General features: G+C 39.3%; 1 protein-coding gene across 14 annotated transcripts in view; it reads right to left on the bottom strand.

The window, feature by feature from the left end:
• The window catches only part of RAPGEF2 (Rap guanine nucleotide exchange factor 2), a 246,738-nt gene that overhangs the window by 49,709 nt on the left and 169,108 nt on the right, over positions 1 to 27,921 (bottom strand). For 12 of the 14 annotated variants that reach the window (XM_082461630.1, XM_082461631.1, XM_082461642.1 and 9 more), the window contains one exon: positions 5,707 to 5,838. In XM_082461630.1, the coding sequence (XP_082317756.1) occupies positions 5,707 to 5,838 (132 nt within the window). Of the gene's footprint in view, positions 1 to 5,706; positions 5,839 to 19,359; positions 19,381 to 19,493; positions 19,607 to 27,921 lie in introns of those variants that run through there. The other 2 variants (XM_082461635.1, XM_082461634.1) reach the window with 2 other exon arrangements.

The following is a 27,921-nucleotide window of genomic DNA, read 5'->3' as shown; positions in this document are numbered from 1 at the left end:
CAGGCTACATCAAAGTCCCTTCCTCAAGGGAACACGTTTCCACCTCTGTGCCGGCACCCCTTTACCCCAGCAATGAGCCTTGTACGCAATTTACACTGGCAGAATTTGCCAAAAAACCCCCAACACTCTGTTAAATATCCCAACCTCTTACACACTGTAAAAATTTCCCTCAGGCTAACTTCACCCATTAAGTTCTGGCTAAATGGCTCACACGATAATTATAAAAACAGTGATCTTATATTGAATGACTACTGTGTATCTAGCACTACATTTGATGCTTTTAGTACATAATAATCTTCACATCAATTCAGCAAATTAGGATTATTACCACTATTTTCCAGATGAGAAAACACGAAGGGAAACTAAATAAATTGTTCAAAACAAAACAAAACCTAGTAATTGTGCCAGGACTCAAAATCAGGTCCAACCAACACAAACTACTAAATACTTTGCACTATAATACTTCACCCAGTTTTCCAAACAGACTGTCTTCATAAAGAAAATAGTTAAAATATAATAAAGTAATAAAATGTGTTTTGCTTTGCTAAGTCATAAAACATAAAATTTACATTTGTATATAAACATAAAACACTTGCTATTTTCTAGCTTCCTCCAAAGTACAATATTACTGAGATAATGCTAGTCTTTAAACCTTTTCATTCTAAATAAAGATATGCACACACTTTATATTTAAAAGGTATGTGGGTAATTAGGGATTAACATACACACATTATTATATATAAAATAGATAACAAGGACCTACTGTATAGCACAGGGAACTATACTCAGTATTTTGTAATAACCTATAATGGAAAAGAACCTGAAAAAGAATATACATATATAACTGAATCACTTTGCTGTACACTTGAAACTAACACAATATTGTAAGTTAACTGTACTTCAATAAAAAACAAATAAATAAAAGGTATAGAAAAATGTCATTTAGGCAAATAACTCCTGTCCTAAATTAATTTACCTTCCACATATGTAACATAACATAAATTTAGGTGAACATTACTGCTAAATAGTAATATTCTCAAAAAAACTATTAATATTCTCAGATCAATGCTGAAAGCTCTATGATTTATTTAAATAAAAAGGGACTCAATATAGTTTGTTATTATGAATACAGTTCTTAAAACCAGTTTATTTGGCATTTTTAAGGATATCAAGTAAATGAAGAAACTGAGGAAATATTAAATGCCATAAAGCGCTAGTGAAGTGTTAATTTAAAAAAAAAACAATGTAACTAACTACACGTTTATCATTAAGTACTTTAAAATCATTTATGAAAAAACTTTTTGCTTATTAAATATCCCACACCCACACATATCCCCATGTTTAGGAGGGTTGCTTAATAAGTAATCTTGAAACGAACTTTGTGCAGAATTTCAAACATACGTATGTAACCCAAATAGCACCTGAGTCAGACCCTGATATAAATTTAGGCTAGAAATTTATGTTGAAGGCTAATGCTGATGCTAATTTAACTGGGACAACAAAGTGAGTAGGCACTGCAGACAAAGCCATATATATGCAGAAAGTATGAAAATATATTTGGAAATAAGTATAATGCTTGCATTAAGTCCAGTTTGTGTATCATAACTTATGCTGTTCTTAATTTTACACCAGGAATTTTTTTTTTAGTTCAATATAGGATTTACCTAAAAGAGAAGAACAATTCTTTAAAGCTTTTAATGTAAACTGTTAGGTTTCTTTCCAAAAGTTACAATCCTAACAGGTGTAAGAACGTCTATCTATAAATATTTATTATAAGTAAGAAAGTCTGTGCTAATTTGATAGGAAAAATAGTTTCATATTTAAATCCTCATATAGTTAATTACTTATGTCTTAAATATTTATTTAAGGTATAGACACGTGCATGTTCTCTTCTGCAAATTACCTACTCTTGTCCTTTGAATATTGTTATGCTATGAGTGAAGTATTTTTCTTATTAATTTGCGTAAGTGAGTTAAAAGTCTGACTTTAAATCTTTGTCTCAATTGCTCTTTTAATTTATTAAAAGTTTTGGTCATTCATTATACCATTAAGAGTTTGCTAACTCTTGGGAATCCCCTGGTGGTCCAGTGGTTAGCACTCAGCACTTTCACCGCTGTGGGCTCAGGTTCGATCCCTGGTTGGGGAACTAAGATCCCACATGCCCTGCAGAGCAGCCGTAAGTAAGTAAGTAAGTTAAGTAAGTAAGTAAGTAAATAAACAAATAAGTACTTTTCAAAAAAGAAAAAAAAAAGAGTTTGCTAACTCTTAACTTACCTGGAATTTAATGTTAATTATGATATAAAGTATGGTCATTAAAGTGGGCCCCCCTCCCCCAAAGACCATTTATTGAATAATCCATCACTTCACTGATCTGAGGTTTCCTCTATTACGTATTACATCCTTACACGTGAATTCCGTTTTGCTTGAACTCTCTGTCCCATCAATCTGCCTATTTTCCTACAGTTATTTTCAGTCCACCTAAGTCACTGCTCTGATAATCACACCATTTAACCAGGACCTTACCGTGACTGGAAACTGCATTGTCTCATGTCACCAACTTAGGCATTCTGCTTTCTGTCACCAGTAACCTCCTACTTTTCAGCGTGCTTTCACTGCCTTCCAAGGCAGCCCTTTTTCAAAACCAGCGTGATCCGCAGTCTCCCAGGCTCTCTGAGCTTCGTGCCTGGCTCTCACAAGCCAGCTTCTGCCCCCTAGACTAACGCTACAATCCCATTCCTTCCACACGTCTTTCCTGAAGGCCTACGATTTCCTGGCCCTATTCCAGGCTCTAGAGAGAAGACCAAGACAAGACAGAGAAGTCCCTGCCTCTTGAAGCAGTCATGCTGGGGGACAGACATAACTTAGAAAGTGACAATCACTTCAATTAAAGTCTAAAAAACCAGCCAGGGAAGGGACCAACATGAAGGACCTGCGTTTCAAAGGGTAAGAAGGGAAGAACTCTCTGAGAAAGTGGTCCTTAAAAATGAAGGCCGAAAAGGATCTAGGTAGGAGAGAACGTTCTGGACAGAAGGCCTGCAAAAACAAAGCCCCGCGTTACAAGGAGCCTGGCGTGCTGTGCTGCTCTGTCTGTCTTTCCACTGCGCTCCTTGAATGAAGAGTCCGTCCCGGGGGAAGCCAAATCTTTGCTTTCTTTGTGCTCACTGCGGAGAAGACTACTTACCAGGGCAGAGGGAAATCACTCTGTATTTGAGGGCACCTACCCAGCTGAGCCTCCGATGCTCTGGTCAACTTGCTCCCCTGCTGCCCGAAACTATGATTTCAAAATGTGTCTCTCCTTGAGACTCTCCACCTGCCAACACTCTCACTCTGAAAGAAGGAATTCAGAGACACCAGGCAGAAACTCCCTCAACTCCCAAACTCCCCACTCCCAATCCACCATCATATGCCCCTGTTAAAAGAGAGGAGGTCTCCTTTCTTAAATAAGCCAGTGATTCCACGTTGCTCCTGAACTCCTCTCCTCCAACCCTCTCAGAAAAATTATTCTAACTTTTTCTCTCCGGCACATGGCATCCCGTGCCGACCTCTCTGTATCCATCTCCTGAGCATTTATACTCGATCCAACGTGACAGCTTCCTCCCAAGTCAGAACTGGAGGCACAAGAAAGGGGTCGCCATGGGAGACGGCTGCCCATCACTGGAGCCGCTCAAGAATCAACCTGACCGACAGGAAGCGAGTAGAGGATTCAAACACGAGACTGGTCGCCAAACCGGGCGCATCTGGCAGGTTTCTTCTCACCTTTATAGAATTTCTGATTTAAAGACAATAGGGGATCTCTAGTCAGTGTTATAGTCTACAGTCAGTAACCAAATCCCCAGTTACATCTACGGATTTTTCCTTAGGAAGGATACAAACCTACCAGGCCACATGCCTGTCATCAAGTTTGAAATGAGCAGCTGTGAAACTCAACTAAAATGAATCAAAATACGCAGGGGTCCTCTTTTCCAACTACACCCCAAGATAAAGCCAGACTGCAGGCTGCAAACTCCAACCCCCAGAGAAGCAGGTGCAGTTCTCACCACGGTCTGGACCCTCAGACACCCTGATGGGGGCTGGGGGCAGCCAAAGTACCATCCAGAATCTCCTCACACCCTTCCCCAACCTACCCAAGGTAATACCACATAAAGCTGAAGTCCCCCTCAGAATACGCCTCCACAAAGTATACAAACGACTCACTTCATTCTTATTATAAATTTACCTTCTAGGAGGCTCCGTTCAGCCTGGAATTACACCCGAAGAACAGCAGGGGTAACTGCTACAACCTCAAGCTGTGTTCCTACTACAGATCTTTAAAGCATGTGATCATCTCAAAGTGTAGAAGACAAAGGCTCTATCATGATGTTTCAATTAACATAAGCTAAAGCACAACTTTTACTTCTACTGTTCATTGTTCTATTATAAGGGATACTCTTGAATAAATGTTCAAAAAAATAGACTTCTAAAAATAGGCATTATGCAAGGGGGGGGTATAATTTTACCCTGATCCACCACCTTTTCCTCCTCTAACATTTGAAAATGGGACTACTTCCTAAAGATTTAATTACAAGTTAACATTTAATGCCTCAAAGTAGAAACTTGAAAAGTTACTTTAAAGAGCCAGATCATTATGTTTCTTTTTGCAAAATAATAAAAAAAGTTCTTAGTCAGCTAAGAATCTGCAAATAATTGCATTTGTGACTATCACTTATTAGCCAGTGACCTCTCCACAACACCTCTGAATTATAGAAAAGTGGGTACCCAATGCCTCCTGAAAAGAAAATTAACTTTCTAAGATCTACTAAATTTAGGACTTAAACAGACATGTTTTGCCCTGATGGTATTCTGTTTAGTTACTTTTAGTAATTTTTTTAAAAAATAGAAACTGAGCACTGCCTGAATATATCAATGATCCTAAAACACTGTAATATTGTTAGAGAAAGGTTCTTTTATGGCCATCTCATATCACAATTCCTAAGGAGCCAAGAATTATACTTTGTAAAGTGAGTATTACATTCTTTTTGTTTGAAACCATCCGAAATCCCATATTAGCTGTAACAAAAAAAGGACCTTTTTTGCATATTTTAGTCACTTCTCCTAAATTTGAATTTTCTAAGCCAATGAACTATTTCTTAACAATTAAAATTATTTTGCTTTTAAAACATTTTTGAAATTCCATAATTCTAGTTTCTTTTCTATCATCTTTATCATAAGAATTTACTTGAAACATATAAGTAAGTCTATAGGTAATAAAAATAATGCAAGAAAAATAATTCAGTGATCAACTCTTAATAATCTCTTCCTTTTGTCACACCCAAGACTTTATTAAGAAAAGCTTAGTATGGAAGCATAATTCTGAAGTTTTCCCCTACAATTTTATTGAAGAAAGGGTCATCAACCTAGTACACCTACGGTCAAATTAATAAACTATTTACAGTTCGGGGAAACATTTCCATTGTAACCACTCCATTTAAAATTCTGGTAACTGGTAACAGCAGAGGCAAATGCATTTAGACTGTAGTTCAACTTCCTAAAACAAACATACAACATATTACATGTCTGTGTGAAGCATAAACATTAACATTTTATGTTCATGTGTGCACATATAATATACACACATATATTTACCTTTAAGATTCTATCAATGAACAATCACAGAACTCCTCAGAATATATGAAAATGAAGCAAATGACAAGGAAAACACCTTCCTACCTGGTAGATATCAGAAAGACTGCTGCTTCCAGAATCACTGGTGATGCTACATCCTGAGTGGCTGGAGGAGACGTGAGTCACCTGTGGGTGGAGACTGTCAGTGAGGTGTAGCTTTGTGAAATCTGCAGGAAGCTGGGGAAGGATCAGAAGAAACTAAGTTACAACTGGAACCAACAACTCCAAGAAGGCATCTACAAATTGTGGTACACTCTACTCCACGCCAGGAAAGGTCCTTCATTTTTTAAATTCACCATGACTAAATACTGTCCTATTTACCAAAAATCACAAAATAAATTTGTAAAGTTTATGGGCATTCAATGAGCCTTAAATCATACTAAATTCAATGCTTAAATAGGTGGGTTTGGCGGTTAAGGTTAACCTGGTGAGCACTGAATCCAATGAGCTACAACTTTCAAATTATACACCAAGGAGCAAATTAGTCTCCTACTATTTGTTAGCCAGCAAAATGCAACTTTGTGGCGAGAGACAGCTCAAATAAGAAAACAGATTTGAGGTTCATGTATGCCCAAATGATGTTTAAAGGTTAAAAAGATGAGCATCTTAGAACAGACAAAGTGTACTGTTATACAAGTAACTACACAGGCACTACGGAGAAAACAGGAAAGTGTGCTCTCGGAGGACGCAGAGTCGAGAACGTTATGAACAGCATTTACCTATCACAGACACATAGGTACTACTTGGTCACGTTTAAACTCCAAATAAAAATTGCGTCTATTGAACAGATTCCCTCAGCAAGTGCTCCTATCGTCCCCCATACAGCAGAGAAAATGCACTGAAAAAGGAAACATTCACCCAGTCAACAAATATTTACTGAGCCCTCTTCCTCTTACTGTGTGCTAGTTAGTGAATGAGGTGCTAGGAAAACGCTGCCCTTAAAATCTTACACTCGTAAGTTATTAGCAATTCTTTTGAATTCTAAAAGGGCACTACGTATCTGTAGCATCACACTTAGACACTACTGGCCAATAATAAACCTGACATTTCAAAATATATGCTAACTGACACCCTGCACGCTGATAATATCTTTCTTTCCTGCTGGCACATTGATCCTATTTGGCTGTTGAAGAATAAAGAATAAAGACTAACTGTTAAAATCAAACTTAAGTAAGACCTTGCCTTGGCAATATTCCCTTCTCTCCTGTGACCCTCATCCCTCCTCCCCTTCCAAAACCAAGATGCCACTTCACAGTTTAGAATAAGTCCCACAGGGGAGCTGATGCAGGCTCCTGACACCCACAACCATTCAGACCTGACTCAATAAACAGATTATGACACTTAATAGTACTTAACACACGGATGGACTTGGAAGGCATTGTGCTAAGTGAAGTAAGTCAGACAGAGAAGGACAAATGCAGTATGACATCCCCTACATGTGGAATCTAAAAAAGTATAACAAACTAGTGAATACAACAAAAAAGAAGCAGACACACAGACAGAGAGAACAACTAGTAAACTAGTGGTTACCAGTGGGGGGTAGAGGAGAGGGAGGTACAAACTACTGGGTATGGGATAGGCTCAAGGATGTATTGTACAATGTGGGGAATATAGCCTGTATTTTGTAATAACTGTAAATGGAAAGCAACCTTTAAATTGCATAAAAAATTTAAAAAAATTAAATTAAAAAAATTTAAAAAGTAAAATTATACCCCTTCAGAAAAAAAAACCATTTAATATAGTCTGCATAGAAATAATATTTTTAACATGATGGGAGACACTACAAAGAAAAGATTTAAACATAAATTTATTAGGGGGCATATAAACAGATGCTAAATAAACAGATAAAAAGACATATGTTGGACAAGCTCAGAGAAGTGAGATGTTTATTCAAATGTGTGAAATCATTGCAAGAACGATGTCTATCTCACTAGGAATGTTTTTTTAACTGATAACTGAAGATGTTCTGAAATAGATAAAACTGGGAAAATAACAATTTCCCTGCAAGGAATAGATAGGCGAAAACCCCCAAATTTGAGAATTTATATATCTGATTCACAATGTAGAAGAGCGAAGTATTTGCAGGATTTCCTCAGGAACAGTTTGAAGACAAAAGTTTGCCAAGCTGTATTTTACTTGTAGCTGAGTGATACACGTCAGATATTAAAACAATGTGCTCAAAGCCAGGATAAACACCCTTCCTCATCTTGGCTACGTTTCGTTTAATGCAGTCACTCCCCACAAAAGGCAACTGAAGAACCAAGACTTGGAAGCTCAGCGACTTTAAAAGGCATCAGTCGATACATGCAACTACAGAACAATAAACTGATTTCTATTGATTGTCTTTTCTAGAGATGACTCACGTCGACATGTGCCACATAGTGTGATTTTTAAAAATTAACTTGAAAATGTCAAATGAAGATGTATCCATCTGATGAATGTTTACTCACCAGACAGTTATTTACTCAAGTCTCGCAGGACACTGTCCATCAGCTGGTCGTCTTTCCTGACTAAACGCACTGTGGGGAAAGCACAGGAGCCTTCGAGCTCTAAAGCTCTAAACAGATTGTGTAGTGTGAACAGACACTGCACAATCTATTCATTCATCTACGCTCACTTAGACCCACAAAGAGCGGAATTATGTGGCTTTGTCAGGCTAAGAACCAGAAAGTCTGTGTGTAAAGCGAAAAGAAGAAACACTTTCATTCGTAAGAATTCAATTCTACTTTATAAATACTTATTAAGTATCTGCTATGTCAGACACTCTGTCAGGGACAGGAAATATCAAGGTGAATAAGACACCCCCAATTCCAAATGTAAATTCTACTACCCAAAAAGTCATTGTACTAGGTGTCATGCACAATAGAAAAATAAGTCAAACATTGTTTGTCTGTTTGTTTGTTTTTGGCCACGCTGCACAGCTTGCAGGATCTTAAGCTCCCGGACCAGGGATCGAACCCCGGTCCCCTGCAGTGGAAGCGTGGAGTCCTAACCACTGGACCGCCAGGGAACTCCCTCAAACATAGTTTTTTAAACATGGCTTTTTATCTCCCCACCACCACTTGTGTTCTTTGCAGACAATGAAATGATGTTAAAGTTAATGCATATAAAATTCAGTATTAGCTAAATAGCTCTTTGTATGAGAACAGACGCCATGCTTGAGAAAGCTCCGCATTTTTCCCCATAGATGGGGATGAGAATCCCATGATTAAACGCTATCAACAGGCCACGTCGGCCACGGTCATGGAACGGGAGGGGTGTGGAGCTTGTCTGCCGCGAGAGAAGACAGCCTGAAACGCACGGGTACGGCCCAGCCTCACACTCTACAGACTGGAGACCTGAGCCCAGGCCTAAGGGAAGCGGCTCTTTCAGAGGGAAAGGAACCAGCCGGGAACTGGGAGTCAGGGTGCAAACACAGGCACAGGCACCGCGTTCAACCTCAGGGCAAAAGGGTAACGCGGAACGCTGGGAGCCAGCAACTCACTGTCTGAGCAAAACATACCAAAGCGGGGGGCCACACGCCAAGGACAAAAGACTCACTTGTCCCAGCATTTCTACGCTTGATCCAGGACCCTTTTAAATTACTATCACTATGCTGTTTAATCAGATTTCAGATTAAATGGAGCTGGGAATTATCTTGCGGCTCTAGCCACCACTGATAACAGAAATTCTGCTCAACAATAAGAAAATTTTTTGAAGCTGGGGCTATACGCAGTAGTTACCTGAATAAAATTAAATAATAATTAAATAAATTAAAGGGGAAATTAATATATTTTATACATTTTGATCTTAACGCCAATATATTCAATATTTAACAGCAATTCATTACAAACACAATTCAAGGAAATCTCTTATATTTTTCTTTTTGTCATTTAAATGCTTTTATTTTCATATTTGATTGTATGAATATATTACCGCTCACATTTTTCCTGGATCAAGCAATCTATATTCCTACAAATAGGGCACTTGTGAACCACAATTGTATTAAACTAGTGTCAGGCAAATGACTGAATCATAGTTTCACCAGAAACACTATTAATTACATAAGAAACAACAATGGTAATACGTAGTTAAATCAGATTCTTAAATGCGTAAAGTAAGCACAAACAATATTAATCACAGTTTTGTAAAATCTGGGTATCAATTAAATGATAGCTTGTTTTGTTTTCTGTTTTGGGAGAAACAGGTGCTCTAACAGTTAGCTTTAAGTAAGAAGTACTAGAGAAGACTTAAGGCTCATATATGAACAGGCACTTGATAGCCTTTGGTTTATTAATTAATCTAATGATTGGCATTTATAAAAGTACCAGCTAATAAATGAACTCTGTTTTGAACATAAATTCAGTGAGTAAGGATGCCTTGAAACCTCTGACACCGCTAAATAAATACTTTGCTGAACTGGTAAAATTCCTCAAAGTGGTGCTGACATAGTAGAGACTAGGGCATTTCCTTTCTTCCCCTTCCTTCTCTCCCCCAAAAAACTTCTCAAGTTTATGTTTTCCAGCTCTACAAGAAAGGGCTGGGGTATCACTGGTTACGTAATGGAAACATAGTAGAGCTGTATGTTCCATGATGCACTAGCGTCGTAGGGCTGCTGAGAAATCCAACAGTTCAAAACTAAACAGAACAAAAAAACACTGCCACCCTCAGTTGAAATTTATCTCACTAAAAATTTCCCAACTAACCCCAGAATCACTTTTATTTCAAGAAATAGCTACAACAGAACACACAAGGTTTGGGGTAATGGTTACAATCTATCCAATCGTCCCTGGCAGTTCACCTTGAGTAACAACAGTCCTAAGGTAAATTAAGTATCACGCTTAGTGACTGAACACCGGCTTCATGCTAGGATGCAACACTAAGAATTGACCCAAACGAGTGCTGTTTTCCCCAGATCACCCCTGGAGTTCTCTGAGCGCTTTCCACGCTCATATTTTCAGGCTCTGAGGGCAGGAGCTGATATATCCCTGGACACATTTCCCATTTTTTCCTGAGGCGTCAGTGAAAATACAGTCTCCTACATTTTCCATTCATTCATCATTTACTGAAAACCTGTGTTGTGAGGACTGAGTGAATGATTGGGTATAAAGCACTCAGAGGAGAGCCTGGCACCCAGAACCAGACAGAAGGGTGTCGGCCGTAAACTACCACGTGCAGACTCGAGGAGGACACAGGGTCCCCCAAGCTCTGGACTCCTGCAGCTGGAGTCTAGCCTGGATGCCAGCAGGGACTGAGCCGCTCTCAGAAGGGGCCTTGGGGGCCAGTCATCACCCAGCTCCAAACACTGTTCCTTCACCCACAGCAGGACTAAGGCTGTACTTTAAAACAAGTCATATTTTCTCTCTGTGTACACACACACACACACACACAGCTTTTCTTTTACTAAAACTGATCTTTCCTACTACAACGAGTTCCGACACGCTCTGACCTATTTCTACATACAGCTTGCATAGGCAGGAATATTATTTGGTAGCTCACTTTAAAGATCACTTTATACTAGGGTCAACTTTTATTTCTCTACCCCATAATATTTCTTTAGGAACACCAGAAAAAGTAAGCATTTGGACTCCTGGATATAATTCATCAGAAATCATTTTTACTTCTCTCATATCCCATGAAGACATGCTCAAGACCCAGAACTCATCCTTGAAATAACACTTCATCCATCAGTATTCCACAAAGCAAAGAGAAAGATTTCTGCACAGTATACAATTTCTTTTGTTTGTAAATGTACATAAAGGCAAGAAACAAAGCTTTCCCCAAAGGGTCATGAGATAATAATTTAATAAACTGATAGATTTAATAATATTTCTCAACAAAATACATGTAGACATTTTTAAATGTTGGTATGACTATGCTTTAAAGGAACAGTTCAACAAAAATTTGCTTTATATTTACTGGAGAGACCTGCCAAAAGATTAGCAATTTGTACAAACTTAATATTCTCCCAGCTTCCTGGCAGGCTCAAAAGACATGTCTCATTTTACATATCAAGTTATCTTCTGTTCAACTTCCTGCTAAGTCAAGCAACCCTGAGCAAGTTGATTAACTTCTGCGCACCTTAGTTTCCTCTGTAAAATGAATATAACATTGTCCAGTGACTAAATGAAATCACTTGTAGAATCCACCTGCAGCTGTCTCTCTGCCTTTCCATTCCCTCTGCCATTTTTTCCGTCTTAGGTAAGATAGTTTCCAAATTCAATGGGGAAAAAAAAAACTAACTTATTTTTGACACTGTCATACCTAACACCACCATTACAGTACTTTACTTATATATATTTCCCCCAAAAGTCTACATATTATATTTTATTTTTTAAAGATTTTTTGATGTGGACCATTCTTAAAGTCTTTACTGAATTTGTTACAATACTGCTTCCGTTTCAGGTTTGGGTTTTTCGGCCCCAAGGCATGTGGCATCTTAGCTCCCCGACCAGGGATGGAACCCTCACCCCCTGCCCTGGAAGGGGAAGCCTCAACCACTGGACAGGCAGGCAAGTCCCTACCGCTTACATTTTAAATAAATCATATATTTATATGGAAGAGCTCACTGCTTAGACTACTATACCAAAGTTTGCAAAATAAATAACCTCATTGTCATGGTAGGCTTACGGTCCAATTGCCGTCTTTTATAAACATTCAAATTTTCATAGCTGAGAATTCTCGCAAAGTGGTAGCGCCTTGGGGAATTTGTGCTTTTGTGTGAATAGCCTCGTTACGTTTGACTGTAAAAGCCTCCACAATAGTCGTGCATGTATTTGGCCAGGACACAAGCTGCGTGATTCTTGCCATCCTAGAGGGCCGTTTGAACAAACACCTCTTGCGGGGAGGGGAGGGAGTGCTGCAAGTGTGGTCATGCTTTGTTCCGAAAGTTCCTTGCTACTTTCCTACCTTAAAATAATGTTTTGGAGCGAGGCGTAACAGAGAGGATTGGATGTTAAGATATAGTTTGTATACATTAAAATTTCACCTTTCTGTCCAAACATAAACCTTTATATGTTAGAAATAGCTCCTGAAATGTGGTGGTGACCCAGCCCTCTCCCCAGGGCAGAAAGGCTACCCACGTGTTTTTTAGGGTTGGTAACCTATGAATGAATCATAAACTTCCTTGGCTACAGTTGCATGAATTACAATCTAAAATTTAATCCCTACGTTTATGAAATAAGGATAAACGGAACACAAACAGAACAACTCGGACCCCTGTTGAGGAAAATAAATAAGCAAAACTAGTAAACTGACTGAAAGGCTGTCAGTCACATGATTGATGTTTTCAAGCAAATACTTTTAAGAAGCCTTTTCTATCGGACATTCATAGCAAGCACTGAATAGGAAACTCGTGTGAACTTCACTTCAAAACAGAAAAGTGGAATCCTTTAGTATGAGGAGAAAGTGTATGATCTAAGTACCATCTATTCCAAAATGTAAGGCTGTGCAAGGCAACAGTAATTATCACCTGTGCACCAGTTTCTATGAGAAGGCAACAGTAAGATCACCTGTGCACCAGTCCTGTTCTTACAAGAATCTCATGAAGTAGGTTATTATTATGACTATTTTAGATAAGAGGAACTAAGACACAGAAAAGTTAAGCGATTTGCACCAAGATTACACAGTGAAAAGGTGGCAGAGAGAGATTCCCGGCTGCCTGGCCCTCTACTGAATACACTTAAGCATTGAACTTTACTGTATTTATTGACTTATTGGTTGACTTGAAAACGCTCATGAATACTGATGAAACTCTGAAATGTCTGCTTATATCAATTTATTAATGTAGTTTCTTGTACAGATTTCAAAATCATATAGAAAAACAGTCATTTAAAACAATTTCTCACTCTTTCATAAAACAAATTTATTAAAACTTTACATCTGCATCTCCAATATCAACGATTTTGACATCACACTGCCACTTTTTGAGTCATCCAATAGAGTTTTCATTCCTTCTAAATTGTTTGAGATACACCACTTTTTGCATCTCTTTGTGATATACTGTGCAACATTAGTGAGGTTGATTTTTCATTTGTCTTGTAGGTTCTTTACAAAATCATTTACTATTTATAAGCTAACCTTTAAAATGTTATGGTAATAACCAGTATTTGCAATTCTGAGATCACATATCCAAGAATCATTATTAAATCTGTGTAAAACAGAAAACTTCTTTAACTCCCTTATCCCATGTTCCACCATATGACCCTTACAACATTCCAAGCTAACATTGTTTGAGGTCATTACTGCCTTATGTTCCTTACTGAAGAGTACTTTTTTGTTTAAAAAAAAAAAAGGTAAAATGAATTGAGAGAGAACCTCATAATGTAAGAGACAAAAGCAACTCCTTCTCTGGTAGTTAACTCCTGCAGAATGAAATCTTGCCTGATATATTATACAATACCCCTAACATCTGAAATCAGAGAAAAAGTATGTGGGTGCAGGCACACACACAAATAAGCTAGTCAACTAATTTCATCACCTTAAAGAAAGACACCTGGCACAGTGAGAATAGTTCTATACTAAATATCAGAACCACTAAAAGTTTGTCCTCTGAAAGACAGCTGTAGTTTTTCAAAATGAAAATGTTTATCTGGGACCTAAAATAAAACAAACTATATAATTCTCCACAGAAATACCGAGGTAGTTAATTAACATGTATATATCACCAAAGGAAATGTCCTGTTGTCTGTTAAAAAACACAGTTTTATGATGGTTTTCAAGTGACAGCCACTCCATTCTCACTCCACACACACACACACACACACACACACACACACCCATATAATCCCTTTTCCTTTACAGTTTATTTGCAGCTATCAATAACCAGTGATCTGAAAAAGCACACCTTTCTCTGAGGAATTTCAAAAAAAATGTCTAGATCACTTAGTCCAAGATATTTTCAATAAAATACACGGCAAAGTTTGGCACTGAGTCAGGTAACTGAAAAGTCACCTTCTTGGTAGCACTTCACCTACAGAAATCCTAACCCTATGTGCATATTCTCCTCATGTTAGGAATAATTCCCCCATTATCTGGGGCACATGTGCTACCTAATGAGCAACGTGAATACTTGTCGCCTGTTTGTTCTAATACTTATAAGAGCCCAGATACTGCACTTAATGGACGAAGAAACAGAAGCTCAAGCAGCTCAAGCGGCCTGTCCAAAGCTCCCAGGTACACGGCTCCAAAATCTACACCCATTTCCCTCTGCATCTGGACTCTAGAAACTTGTTATTTGGGGCCATATTCTAACCCAACTGTGACACCCATCTTCTCCCTTATTTAAACAGGAAATATCCTAAGAAACTTTAATATCACCATAGCTTCATTGTCTAATACAAAAACCAACCCAATAAATACATTTTTTAGCAAAACTGGTGATTATCCATATAGCAATACTGATCATATTCTACAGTTACTAAAACTTGAGTTCTCGTGTTTTTCCAGGACCACGTGGGATCGGTGCTCTGGAAGTGGAGACCCCTGGAGATGGAGGGGAGCCGCTCGCGATACGAGAAGGCAGTTTCTAGGACCAATTAGACAACAACCCTGATGAGCTCCAGAGGGACTGTGGGCAGTTATCCCGGATGTAAAAACGCTCAAGGGAGCGTGGAGTCAGGGAAACGAGCGTTTAAAGCCAAGGAGAAAAGATTCCTGTGGGATCCATGGATGAGCCTAAGCTGCCTTTTTTTTGAACAAAAATAAATAGTTGGTTTGGCAAGAAAGCCTCGCTCAGAATTAAAGACATTACCCCACAAGTAACACTTAACTCTTTAAAAAGAAGTTATAAAAGCCACGTGACATCCAAATGCAAGTGCACTTAGGTCTCTCTACAATAAAATGCCAAAAAATGGCTGAGACTGGCGAGCTATTCACCAATGTCCTCCTCTTACAGGGAGTACAGCTGGATTGCATTTCCCAACTTCCCTTACAGTCACATAGGTGCCCATACAACTGACTTCACGCCTTCAGGGTATGAACAAACAGAAGTGATGGATGCTGTGCCCACACCCTCCTTATATGCATCTTCTACAGACCCGCCGAGACCTTCCCCTTGCATCAAGAGTCTCTGTCGGAAGACAATAGAAGCTTTGCGCCGAAGGTTAGACAACTGAGCCATAAAGTGGAGGGGCCTGGATCCCTGCTTAGAGGAAAACTGTCCACTAAGTGATCCAGAGTACTTGTTTCAGATCTTATGCAAAAGAGAATAAACTTCTATTGTATTTGAACCATTGTATTTTGCTTGGTTTGATACAATGGCTAGCATTATCTTAACTCATACAAATACAAATATGATGATACTTTTTTGTGACCTGTCTGCAAAAAATCTTCCACAGTGAAATTCTCAGTTCCTTAAGGAGAAGTAGGTAGGGCTCTGATGACACCCTGACCTCATAGTGCTGTGTGCAATTTGGATAAAATCAACATTAGAGCTCCTTTAGTCAGTCAAACACGTTTATTAAAAACCCACTTTATGCCAGTATGCCAGGCGCTGCTCCCAGTTTTCTAAGACAGCAGCAAGTAAGATAAACTCCCTGCTCTCATGGATCTTACAACTAGCGGGCAAGATAAATAATAAAAGATTAACGAAGAAAACTGTCAAATAGTGATAAGTGCTGCATTCAGCAAAGATTAAAAGAGACTGATGTGACAGAAGGGTGACTGAGGGGACTTCCCTGGTGGTCCAGGGGCAAAGAATCCGCCTTAGAATGCAGGGGACACGGGTTCGATCCCTGGTCAGGGAACTAAGATCCCACATGCCGCGGGGCAACTAAGCCCGCGTGCCACAACTACTGAGCTCGAGTGCCTCCACTAGAGCCCACATGCTGCAAACTACAGAGCCCACGCACTCTGGAATCCGCGTGCCACATCTACAGAGCCCACGCGCCCTGGAGCCTGTGCCCATAACTAGGGAGAGAAAACCTGCGCGCCACAACTAGAGAGAAGCCCGCGCACCACAACGAAAGATCCCACACGCCTCAACAAAGATCCCGTGTGCTGCAGCTAAGATCCAATGCAGCCAAAAATCAATAAAATAAATAATAAATAAATCTTTAAAAATAAAAAAAGGGATAGCCAAGAAAGACTGAAGATGTGACAATGTGATGAGAAAACTGGTTTTTATATTCTCAGTTATTTCCTAAAGGGATAGTTCTAATCATACCACTTTATTAGACATATATACCATTTTACTAGGTATATATATATATACACGCACACATACACCTTATAGATCTATATCTTATACACACAGACATACATACAAGTATATATACATACATACTTTATCTATTAACACATACTTATATTTCATATATTTATAAAGTATATGTTATGTTTATATTTGTCTTTGTGTAAAATTGAGAGAAGTCTAGTATATCCCTAAGCCAAAGGAATCCAATTACTAAACATTTTATGAAAAATTATTGGGCTCTTTATGCAACTTCAAAACAAAATCAACTAAGTATCATAGTACCCTAGGAATCAAAGACAGTATAAAATAGATTTGGATTTTTTCACTGCCCTATGAGTCGGAGAGCACTTAGTCAAATTTCAAGATGCAAAATATTACACAATGGGAATATAAGGCTTCCAAAATAATTATTTGTCCTCCAAAAGTACCGCTTAATAGGTTCAAGGGTAAATTAAGTCTAGAAGCCACCTACTCTGTCAATTGATTTTGAGTACAGTACTCAAAAATTTATTGACTAGACTGATTGCTCAGGAAAAAAACACTTCTATTGAAATGTAAGCTATACTCTTTTGAAAAACAGGAATTCAAGAAACTTTTATTTCCCTAGGAAGAAATTTCGATGTACTCAAAATCCCTGATTCCAGAGAATCCTTTAATTCCCAGCATTTGCGTGCAGGTGTAGGAAGTTGGGGGTTGGGAGGGAAGACCATCAAGCAGAAGAACATGTCACACGGAGATAAGTAATTGGAAAATTAATAAAGCGGGACACGGGATACAGAGGGTAGGAGGTCTCACTGCTAAGGTGTCCTCTGAGCAAAGACCTCAGTGGAGTGAAAGCCTGCACCCTGCAGATACGCACGGGGAAACAGGTGTCCCGCGTACAAGGCCATCAAGGGCACAAGCCAAAGGCACGGTGGCCTTGGCGTGTTTTAGGAACAGCTAGGAAGTCAGCATCAGCCCTGAGAAGACCAGAGGGAATTAGAGCAGAGAGAGACTCCACGGTGAAATCACGTGGGAAAGCTGTGGGACCGATGTTGGATCTCATCCTGAGCGGGATGGAAAGATCGCGGGTTCTTAGCACCCACAATACATTCGTCACGAATTTAAAACATTTTCCTAAAATGGTTAATGCAGATATATATTACCTTTTAGAGAAATATTCAATAATAATTCCACACAACTTAAATAAAAGATGTTTATTACAACTTGTACCAAGAGGCCACTGACAAACAAGGACCTCGTAGCCCATCTCACTTGATGTCCCATGGGCAGTGACTCAACTGTGAAGCCATGTCTGTTCTAAGTCATGGTTTCTGGGTACACTGGCTATACAACTTTATTTACTGAAAAATCCCACCCCGTTCCTCTTATATCTGTGTGAGAGACACACACACACACACACACACACACACACACGAGACTACCTAGATTTCAAATGACACCTCAGATTCTACCGCTAATGGTTCCATTTCTAGATTTCACTCAAACACAACCACAACTGCCGCTTTTCCAGTGATGAGTATTACAACTTAGCTAGACAATAATCTTTAAATCAAAAAATAATTATACGTTATCCCTCTTCAGTTACTCACACAAAACAGTGGGCATTAATTTTATGTGTCTAGAATATCAGCTTTTCCTTTTACTTCAGTGATAAACATATTCATTTTGGCATTTATTTCCAAGGACTTCAGTGATAAGACATCTAATTTAACATCTATTTTCAAGGGCTTTGTGTGTCAACTCGGGCACACCAGATAATTTCATTGCTTTAGCTCTGTCTAGAGGGCACTGGGGGAGAATTAACTGAACATTTGTGGTGCGTTACTCATTGCCCAGGGCCATCAAAAATATATCCCGCATAAACTGCATAGAGGCTAATAGATTTTTCTTTTCCTCCGTCTTTCCTTTTTTGCTTGCTTGCTTGTTTGTTTAGACTGGTAAACCTCAGACACCAAATCACCTGGTGAAGAGTCTAAATGACCAGGACACAGTTGAGCGTGTGTGACCTCCTAAGGCGACTCCTTTTTAATACCCTCACTTCTGTCAATGTGCCAGCACTTCTCGTGACCTTCTCGTCATCTCCAAGGATTTATTTACATAATCAATGGAGCAACTGTCTTAGGAAGCACATTCCTCCTAAACAAAGACCAACATCTAGTATTGTAAGAAGCTTTTACTTTCCTTAAACTTCAACTGCTTTCTCTGGACTTTTAAGCACGTATGTGTATGCATATTAATTTATTAATCCCAAGTTTAAATCAGGGAAACAGAATCACATTAATCAAGATACACTTAGGGAATCTTGTAACGGGTTTCACATAACCTGTGGTGTCATCAGTGCATGCATGTGCGTGTGTGCACACACACATGTTAACAACCTGAAAATGTCCTCTACAATAAACAGTTTAACTTCTGCAGCCTAGAATTTACAAAGCCTCGATTCACCTTCAGCAGAAACAAGAACTTAGAAAATTAGCCACGTGCCCACTGTGCGCGAGACCCTCTGATGGGGATTTACATACATTCTCCTACTTCATCTAATGCCACTGCACCACCATCGTCCTGTCTTGCTTCCTGCAACAATCTCGTTTCCCTTTTATTTCTTCTCCACGTTGCAGCTCAGTGAACTTCTAGAAGAGGACAGAAAAACTCGCACCTGATCACGCCAATCCCCGGCCAGGAGCCTGTCAGGGGCCCTCTTTGCCGCAGGGGCAGGTTCACACCTCCGACCACTGCACGCACCTCTTCTCCTTGTGATCCCTGCACACCCCTCTCAGTTCCTCATTCTCATGCCACACCCTGTCTCTCTCTCTCCTCTGCCTCTGCTATTACTTCCTCCTAGCAGGGCGCCCCTGGGCTGCCTAATTCCTGAGCTCCCCTCCTGGGGGTGACACCTTGTCGTCAGAGGTTCCTGTGTCACCCGGAGCTCAGCGGCCCCTTACAGCAGCTGCTGCTCTAACCATCCCAGCCTTCCCGGAGTAAGTCCAACAGGGAGCACGGCTGCCTTTCCTTCACCCTTTCCATTGCCTCAAAGGGCCTGACATACAGTCTGTGCTGAAAAGACACACAAATCACTGAACGATTAACCCGAGTTTAGAGCTGAGGATACTGAGGCCGAGAGAAAATGAATTAGGATGGCCTCTCCTGTCCCAATTCAACAGTCACTCCTTTCTGCCAGCAATTACAGGTAAGATTGCCGTAATAAAGCAAAATGACAAGCAATAGAAGAAGGATGAGATTATACTAAACCTAGGCTAACAGTAAGCATAGTTAAGCAATGTATTTAGTTTGGATTTCCTGCAAGTCAGGACAAAACTCCTGGACTCAAAACTTTTTTGAGTTCCTGTCTGTATAGATTCCAACAGAGGAGCCTGGCACATGGAGAGTGTCTGAACTCTACTCAGAATTGTAAGATTCATTCATCTACTCAATTATTAAACAAGTATTCACGGACTGACTGCAGTGAGCCAGGCAGTTATAGGAGCTTGTTATCCGGCAACGACGGGCACTGGCGAAGCCCTGCTCCCTGGAATTCTTCCTTCTGGAGGCAGGAGGCGTCAGGGTGGAAGGTGAAAGAAGGGATAAGTAATGGTAAACAAATAAAATAAATGTAGATATCATCAGTACTGTATAGAGAATACTAAAGGGGGGGGGGAGTGATGCAATGCACCGTGATAGCTGGGACTGGGGAGACTACTGTAGACGGGGCACTGGGACGGCTGCTCTGAGAAAGTGGTATCTGAGATGAGAGGTGAATAAACACAAAGGATCCAACCAAACGGGATCTGGGGGAGAGCCCAACAGATGGAAGGAATACGGAGGGCAAAGGCCCCGAGGGAGGAAGAACCTGGGGGTGCTCAGGAAACGGAACCAAGTTCAAGGTTACTGGAGGGCAGAGGGGTAAAAACAAGCTCAGAGTAGTAGGAACCAATCCTACTACCAAGGAGGCTTGTTAAGGGCAATGGGAAGCCACTGGGCTTTCAAACAGGAAACTAACAGGATCCAGTAACGTTTTCTAAATCATTCTGGCCGGTGAACGGATAAAGAAGATGTGGTACGTATATACAACGGAACATAACTCAGCCATCAAAAAGAACGGAATAATGCCATTTGCAGCAACATGGATGGACCTAGAGACCGTCATACTAAGTGAAGTAAGTAGACGGAGAAAGACAAATACCGTATGATATCACTTATATGTGGAATCTAAAATATGGCACAAATGAACTTATCTACGAAACAGAAACAGACACACAGAGAGCAGACTTGTGGTTGCCAAGGGAGAGGCTGGCTGGGGGAGGGAAGGAATGGGAGTTTGGGATTAGCAGATGCAAGCTATTATATATATATATATAGGATAAACAACAAGGTCCTACTTATAGCACAGGGAACTATCCTCAATATCCTGTGACAAAGCATAATGGAAAAGAATAAGAATGTATATCTGTGTATGACTGAGTCACTGTGCTGTACAGCAGAGATGGGTACAACGTTGTAAATCAACTGTACTTCAATAAAATAAATTTCTAAAGAAAGGTAAATCATTATGTCCAGGTGGTGGTGGGGGTGGTGGGGGGGAGAATAGAAACGGGGAGAGAGTCAGGATGGAGTGGGTTGTGCCTTTGGGACCACAGCAAACAAACTTAACAGCTTTCAAAACCTAACCCGGTGATGCGTAGAGGGGCCTCTGCAATCAACTGCTTAACTTTCTCAAAAGATAAAATCCCATCTACGTAAAGTTCCATCAGGGCGATCACCTATGTGTCACTGATTGCTACAACACTTTAGTAATTAGTTCTGGCCTCCTCTAAGTTATGTGGGTACCTGACCAAATTTCCCAGGTACAAGGGGTCAGATTATAAAAATATTCAACTTATTACAGAGTGGTAATTTATTAAATATACTAACAAAATGAATACTTATTTTGACCAAGTTCCTAACCAGCGATTAGCATTAGGAGGTCATAAATTATAATACGAAATTGTAGAAACAATACATGGCTAAATCCAAGCAGTTTGTGTGACCCAAGAAATCATTTTAATTCCTTGTAGCTTAATTTTCTCACCAGTGTGTAGTAGACATAACAAGGTCTATCCTGCCTGCCTCACAAGGCAGCTCTAAGAACAAGACGACCAACGTGAAAGAACTCTAGTAATATAAAGCATTATGCAAATGCAAGTTTTTGTATAGTACAATTATAGACCTGGAAGGATTTTTAGGGATTTATTTAGCATAATCTCCTCATTTCTCAGTTGTGGGAATTGATGTCAAGAAAAATGAACTAGTTATGGCACTGTTAAAACTTGAATCCAGATCTTACTTTCATATAATAAAAAAATTAATTTGAATATTTTCCAAATTTTCTACAATGTAAATTGTAGCATTATTATTTTTAAACAAGTATTCTGAAAAAAAATACTAAAAGGGAAAAGTAACTTGGAGTTCATTACTAATGATCTATTATGTTGCATAAACCAAAATTAATTTTAACCTCAATTCCATGATTTATGTATATTATACAAATGCTCTTAGAAAAGCACGTAACTTTCATAATGTTAGACAGTCGAGGTCCCACCATGTAAAAACACAAGAAAGTACCTTGACCTGGTTTTGGCACTGAATTATATTGAAGGCCTTCAAAGATAGTTTGATCTTTCATATAATCCATATTAATATTCCTTCTAGATAGAATGTCCAAATGCCTAAAACTTCATATCAGCCAAAATTCCTAAACAGCTTATCCCAGAAAGTTTTAGCTGCTTAGGTGAATAATATTTATTTCCATATTTTATGTAAATGTTGAAGAACTACATGACTTATTATAACAAAATGCTGATAGTTAGCAATGTTAATCCTAATTTATCATTAGGATTGCTAATGTAAATATTGCCTTCGGTCTTTAGACCCTATTCAGTTTCATCTAAGTTTATGTAGCCATAGGGGGGAAAATATCTTCTCAAGGGGAAACAATTATCTACTCATTCTGATGTTTGCCCATATCTGCCTTATTGTACTTTTTAGTAATTCATCTCTCACACATTCAGTAAATATGGATTAAATGGCTTTTTCATGGTAAACATATCCTAGACACTCCAGATTAAGTGCTGAATCTCACAGATGAAGTCCCTGCCTTCATGAGGCTTACGTTTCAACGGAGAGACACTTAATAAATAAGTAGTAAAAACATAAACAGCAGCAAGAACAACACAAACATAATAATAAATGCTTGGCAGATACTTTTAAAAACGTGCTGTAACAGAAATGCCTGCGTGGCTACCCCAGACTGGCCTGGCAGGAGACCCTCCTGCACCTGGGATCGGAGTATCTAGGAGCCAGCCAGGTGAAGGCCACAGGAGACTGAATTCGGGCAAAAAAGAACAACTTGTGGAAAGACTCCGTGGCTTGGTCCGTTCTATGAACAAAAGGAAGGTTGAGGAGCTGGGGGAAGTGGCTGAGAGAGGAGACCAAGATGAGGCCAGTTCATGCACAGCTTTGCAGGGAGTGCAGATTTTATTCTAAGCACTGGAGAATTTTAAAAGAAATGACATGGTCTGGTTCTGCTTTTTAAAGATAAGGTGGGTTGCTCTGTGAAGAATGGCACAGAGAAGGGCAAGATTAGAAGTCAGGGGGACGTCAGGAGTCAGCAGGAAGCGTCCAAGCGAGAAGATGCTGAGAGCTTGGCCCCGGATGCTAACGACGGAGGAAGAGCCGCCAGTGGGAGGGAGGGATAAACAAGCCCTGCGGAGGAGCACGGAGTCCGGGCCACCCAAAGGGCCAAAGATAATGCGCAGGTCTGCGGTTTTCATCTCTCAGTAAATGGTAACACTAAGGACGGTGAGGGGAGGAAGCCTGGAGAACCATGAGCGTTTGCTGCCTGCTTGGCTGGTTGGGTTTACTTCTTGGGCTGGTGGTTGGGAGAACACCCAGAAGTTATATTTCGGCTGTGCCAAGTCCGAGGTGACAACTCTACTCAGTACTCTGTAGTGGCCTATATGGGAAAAGAATCTTAAAAAAAAAAAAAAGAGTGGATATATGTATTATATGTATAACTGATTCACTCTGCTGTACCCCTGAAACTAACACAATATTGTCAATCAACTCGACTCCAGTAAAAAGTAAAAAAAAAAAAAAAAAAAATCCGAGGTGACAACCTCACAGTATCTCGTGGGCAATGGAATATACAGTCTTGAATTTTGATTATAATCAACCAGCGGATGTCTGGTTTGGGGGGGAAAAGCTTTGTAAAAGTTTTTCACCTGCTCGTTAAGTGCTTCCAGGTTAATATTAGTACATACAAAAATAATAATAAATGATGATCAAGATGATTATGCTAAGGAGGAAGAGGATATTTTGATCCATCCTGTGGTGAGCTAATGATTCTTGAAATCAGCAATCAGATGGGGTAATAAGAGGTAGAAGGTCTCAAGTTTTCTGTCCCTTTTGAGCTAAGCCATTAAGGTAAAGGTGTTAGATACATACTAGCAAAAACATGACAAAATAGCCCCACAGGAATGTAAAACAAGAATTCAATTATATTTTAAAGTAAAGTTAGCTTCAACATCTAGGATTTTGCTCATAGACTCTTTTAAAGAACTTGAGAAATACCTAGTGGCCTCCTCCAAATGTATAAACCTAATAAAAGTTCAGCTGAGATATGAACTTGGCTAGATGTTTGCCATCTCACTTAATGTGCCTTCGTAAATGAAGTCGGCTCCTTAATGCTTTCGGTTTTATCAACAGGATTAACAAACCTCCTGAGATAGAAAGCTACTTCCTCTCTTGGATCAATTCAGAGAACTCACTTGAAGATCAGAGTCAAGAAACACGAAGTAGTAACCAAGACACCAATAACAAAACCTATCAAGCAAACCAGATAAACCCTAATTTCTCTTGTGTGGCCTCTTGCCTTGCAGGCCATGGTCTTCTCTGTTACTCTCTGATGCATATAAGCTAGATACCTTCCTATCAAAGTAGATATCTGCATATCTTAACATATGAATGAACAAGGCTTATTCTAATGTATTCTACCAACGATGGGAAACCGGGGAATGAGAAATATATTCCAATTATGGAAACGTGGAGAATAAACCAAATATATTCCAATTACGGAAACGTGGAGGTGAAAAATCATCTCTAGTCAATGCAGAAAGAGTGAATTAAGACATCTTTAATTCCAAAGTGAATAACTGACAAGGCGAGAGGAAGGGAAAGGTGACGCATGACACAACGGCCAAGAATTCTATATATTCCAGTTAATGATGGTTCAGATCTATAAGGCATTTTGAAACGAATGGAACAAAACAATAAGATTGAATCACCTTTAACTCAGGGGAGGGGGAATGGGGTGTCGATTTGAGTGAACACCTGAGAAGTCAGGTACGACACATCCCCACAGGACACTGCTTCACTCATCTCAGTGCCAGTGACTGGCTCTGTGTCTGTGTGTGTGTGTGTGTGTGTGTGTGGCAGGGATGGGGAATGGGGTGACAATGAACTACATCCTTAATATTTCCAACCTGAATCCTCCTCCTTAGGGTGGTGAGACCCACCAGGTACCTTAGGAAAAAGTCTTGAAGTGTTCTATTTCACAGTTCCTGAAGGCTCCTTGGGGTGATGTGTGTAAGAAGCAGCTTATGTAAGTGTCTTCCTCGAAGTCAGGGGTGAGACCGGAAAACACTGGTGACGTGAGGACAGCGTGTTTAGCTGATATGGTTAATACACTCCCGTGTCAGAAGAAGGGCAGGGCCCTTTCTCGGTTGATCTGGGGAGAACGGTTCTGAAAGAACAATGGCTATTCTGGTGCAGATGCTGTGGGGAGTAAGAAAAGGGGCCAATGAAGCCAGGTTCAGGAGATTTTATGCCACTTCCCAGTAAAGAAACTTTAGCCTGAAGTTGCTCACTTCTCTAAAATTGAAATATCAATGATTCCACTGAGGAACAGCGTGACGTGCAGTGTATCACACTTAGCGTATAAGAATTGCGGCGCTCACACCTCCTCTGGCACTGAGTCTCAATTTTGATGGCATGCGAATTTTGGGGAGAGGGAGAATGAACTCATGGCTCAAGAATCTGGCAACTGCTTGGATTTCACTGTAAAGAAGCATCATTAAGAAGCTAGGAATCTGAGTCACTTAATATCAGGCTTCAGCTAAATTCTTAAATGGTTACATAACACCACTAATTTTTAAGAACAAGAAAGGGCTTTTTTTTTTAAATGTCAGGGCTTTAGGATTTCCTCTGTTTTTCATACTACAAAAATGTCCTGTCTGACCCTTCCATATATGTAGATATTGCTTATTGCTTTTTTCTTGACGAATGAAAGCTTTCTGCATCTTCAGATACAACCCATTATTAACCTGACTCTCCAAGCTCACGACTTTCTGTAGGTTAAGTAACTCATCTCTCTATGATAATACTTCATGTTTACAAAATCAGGTAAAATATGAAGAATTCCATTGCAATAATTAAAACATCACTGAGATCCCAGTTGGTTCACACATTATCAAATAACTGAATTAAAAATTATAAACCACGCCTCAAATCCTGGAAGCTTCACAACACACACATAACACATCTGAATGAATAACAAAAGTTTTCACTCAAGCTGTGACATTCTGACATGAAGTAGAAATAGATTTTAAATTTTGGAAAATGAATAAAGGAAATTTTTGAAAATTAATTTAAAAAATCTTTTGAACTTCTATATGAATATCTTCCCAAAATTAGCTATAGTAGAATCAGAAAAACAAACATATCAGTTCTATGCTTATTATTAACCAAAGGCATCCTTTTGTGAGAATAAGTATCACAAACAACTAACATTAATTTGCTTAAGCTGCAAGAGCTTCTTTTCCCAGAATTTTTAAAAAGATGAAAAAACAGAACAGATGAAAGAAGATATCGTAACTTAATACATAACACTGTTTAGATCAACAAGAGCAAATAACCATGTTCCTCTTACATACTCAGCATTAAATTATCTTTCACGAAGCAAAAGGCATTTTTTGAACTGATAAAGCAATATGTACAGTTAGAGGTATAGAACTCCCACATCCTGGCCTTTAAATTGTTCTTCTTATAAGAAAGCAGCATTTATGAGCCCATAATGACTATTTTAAATCCCCTGAATCACATCGCAATAGAAAAACACTGTGTAGCATGATGTATAATGGCATATTTAAATATGACCCAAAATTCCACGCTTCTATAATCTATATTAAGTTGTGAGCAAATACAGGCATTTCTACCTTGATCGTTTCTCTAAGCAGAGGTTAACTAGAAAGGCCAGCCTTAGGAAGAAACAGAATACATACCATGATATAGTCTCTTTCGTTAGAAACGGCAAGAAGAACAGATTTAAATTAAGACTTGGTGTATAAAAGCTGAAAGCATAGAATTTGTATCCACATAATGAACTGATGTCTCCTCTAAAGACGTCAGATTGCTGTTCAGCTAAACTATCTAAAAATACCTCCTTGCAAACACACACACACACGCGCGCGCGCGCGAAATGACTACAAAGACAGACAGGTCTTACTAAGCAGCTCTGCTTGCACAAAATCACTTAATAAGTGGGGAAAATTTTTTAAGTACTTGTGAAAAATTGAACAGGAATTTTTCTTAGCAACTATGATCTTTTATGAGCTATTCTGAAAACCAGTACCGATTTGTAAAAAGTAGTTAATGATGGACCTTAAAGCAAATCATAATTGATCTAAAGATGTCCAACAGAGAATCATGTTCTATGAACTTAAAATTAGATAAGGGAAAATACATGTCTGAATCACTGTCAACATTCTATTTAAAAACCAAAAAAGGGAAATCTTCTGGCTGGAAAAGTGGGAATCTAGTTCATGGATGCCACTGTGTGCAAGATCCTGTGCCATATATGGAACCCCCCAGAAGCAACCTATGAGGTAAGCATCATGAACAGCACTTTAAAGACTAGGAAAAATGGTTCAGAACATTCAAGTCATCTGCTCAATGCCACACAGCTACACAGAAGAGGTAGGTCTCCAACCCACAAGGGACTGACCCTGGAGTACTATAATCTAATGTTGATAACTGACACTCACATAGGCTTT

This window comes from Balaenoptera physalus (genome assembly GCF_965194825.1).
Source record: "Balaenoptera physalus genome assembly, chromosome: 5".
Lineage (NCBI taxonomy): Eukaryota > Metazoa > Chordata > Mammalia > Artiodactyla > Balaenopteridae > Balaenoptera > Balaenoptera physalus.
This window is presented reverse-complemented; position numbering and strand designations above follow the sequence as displayed.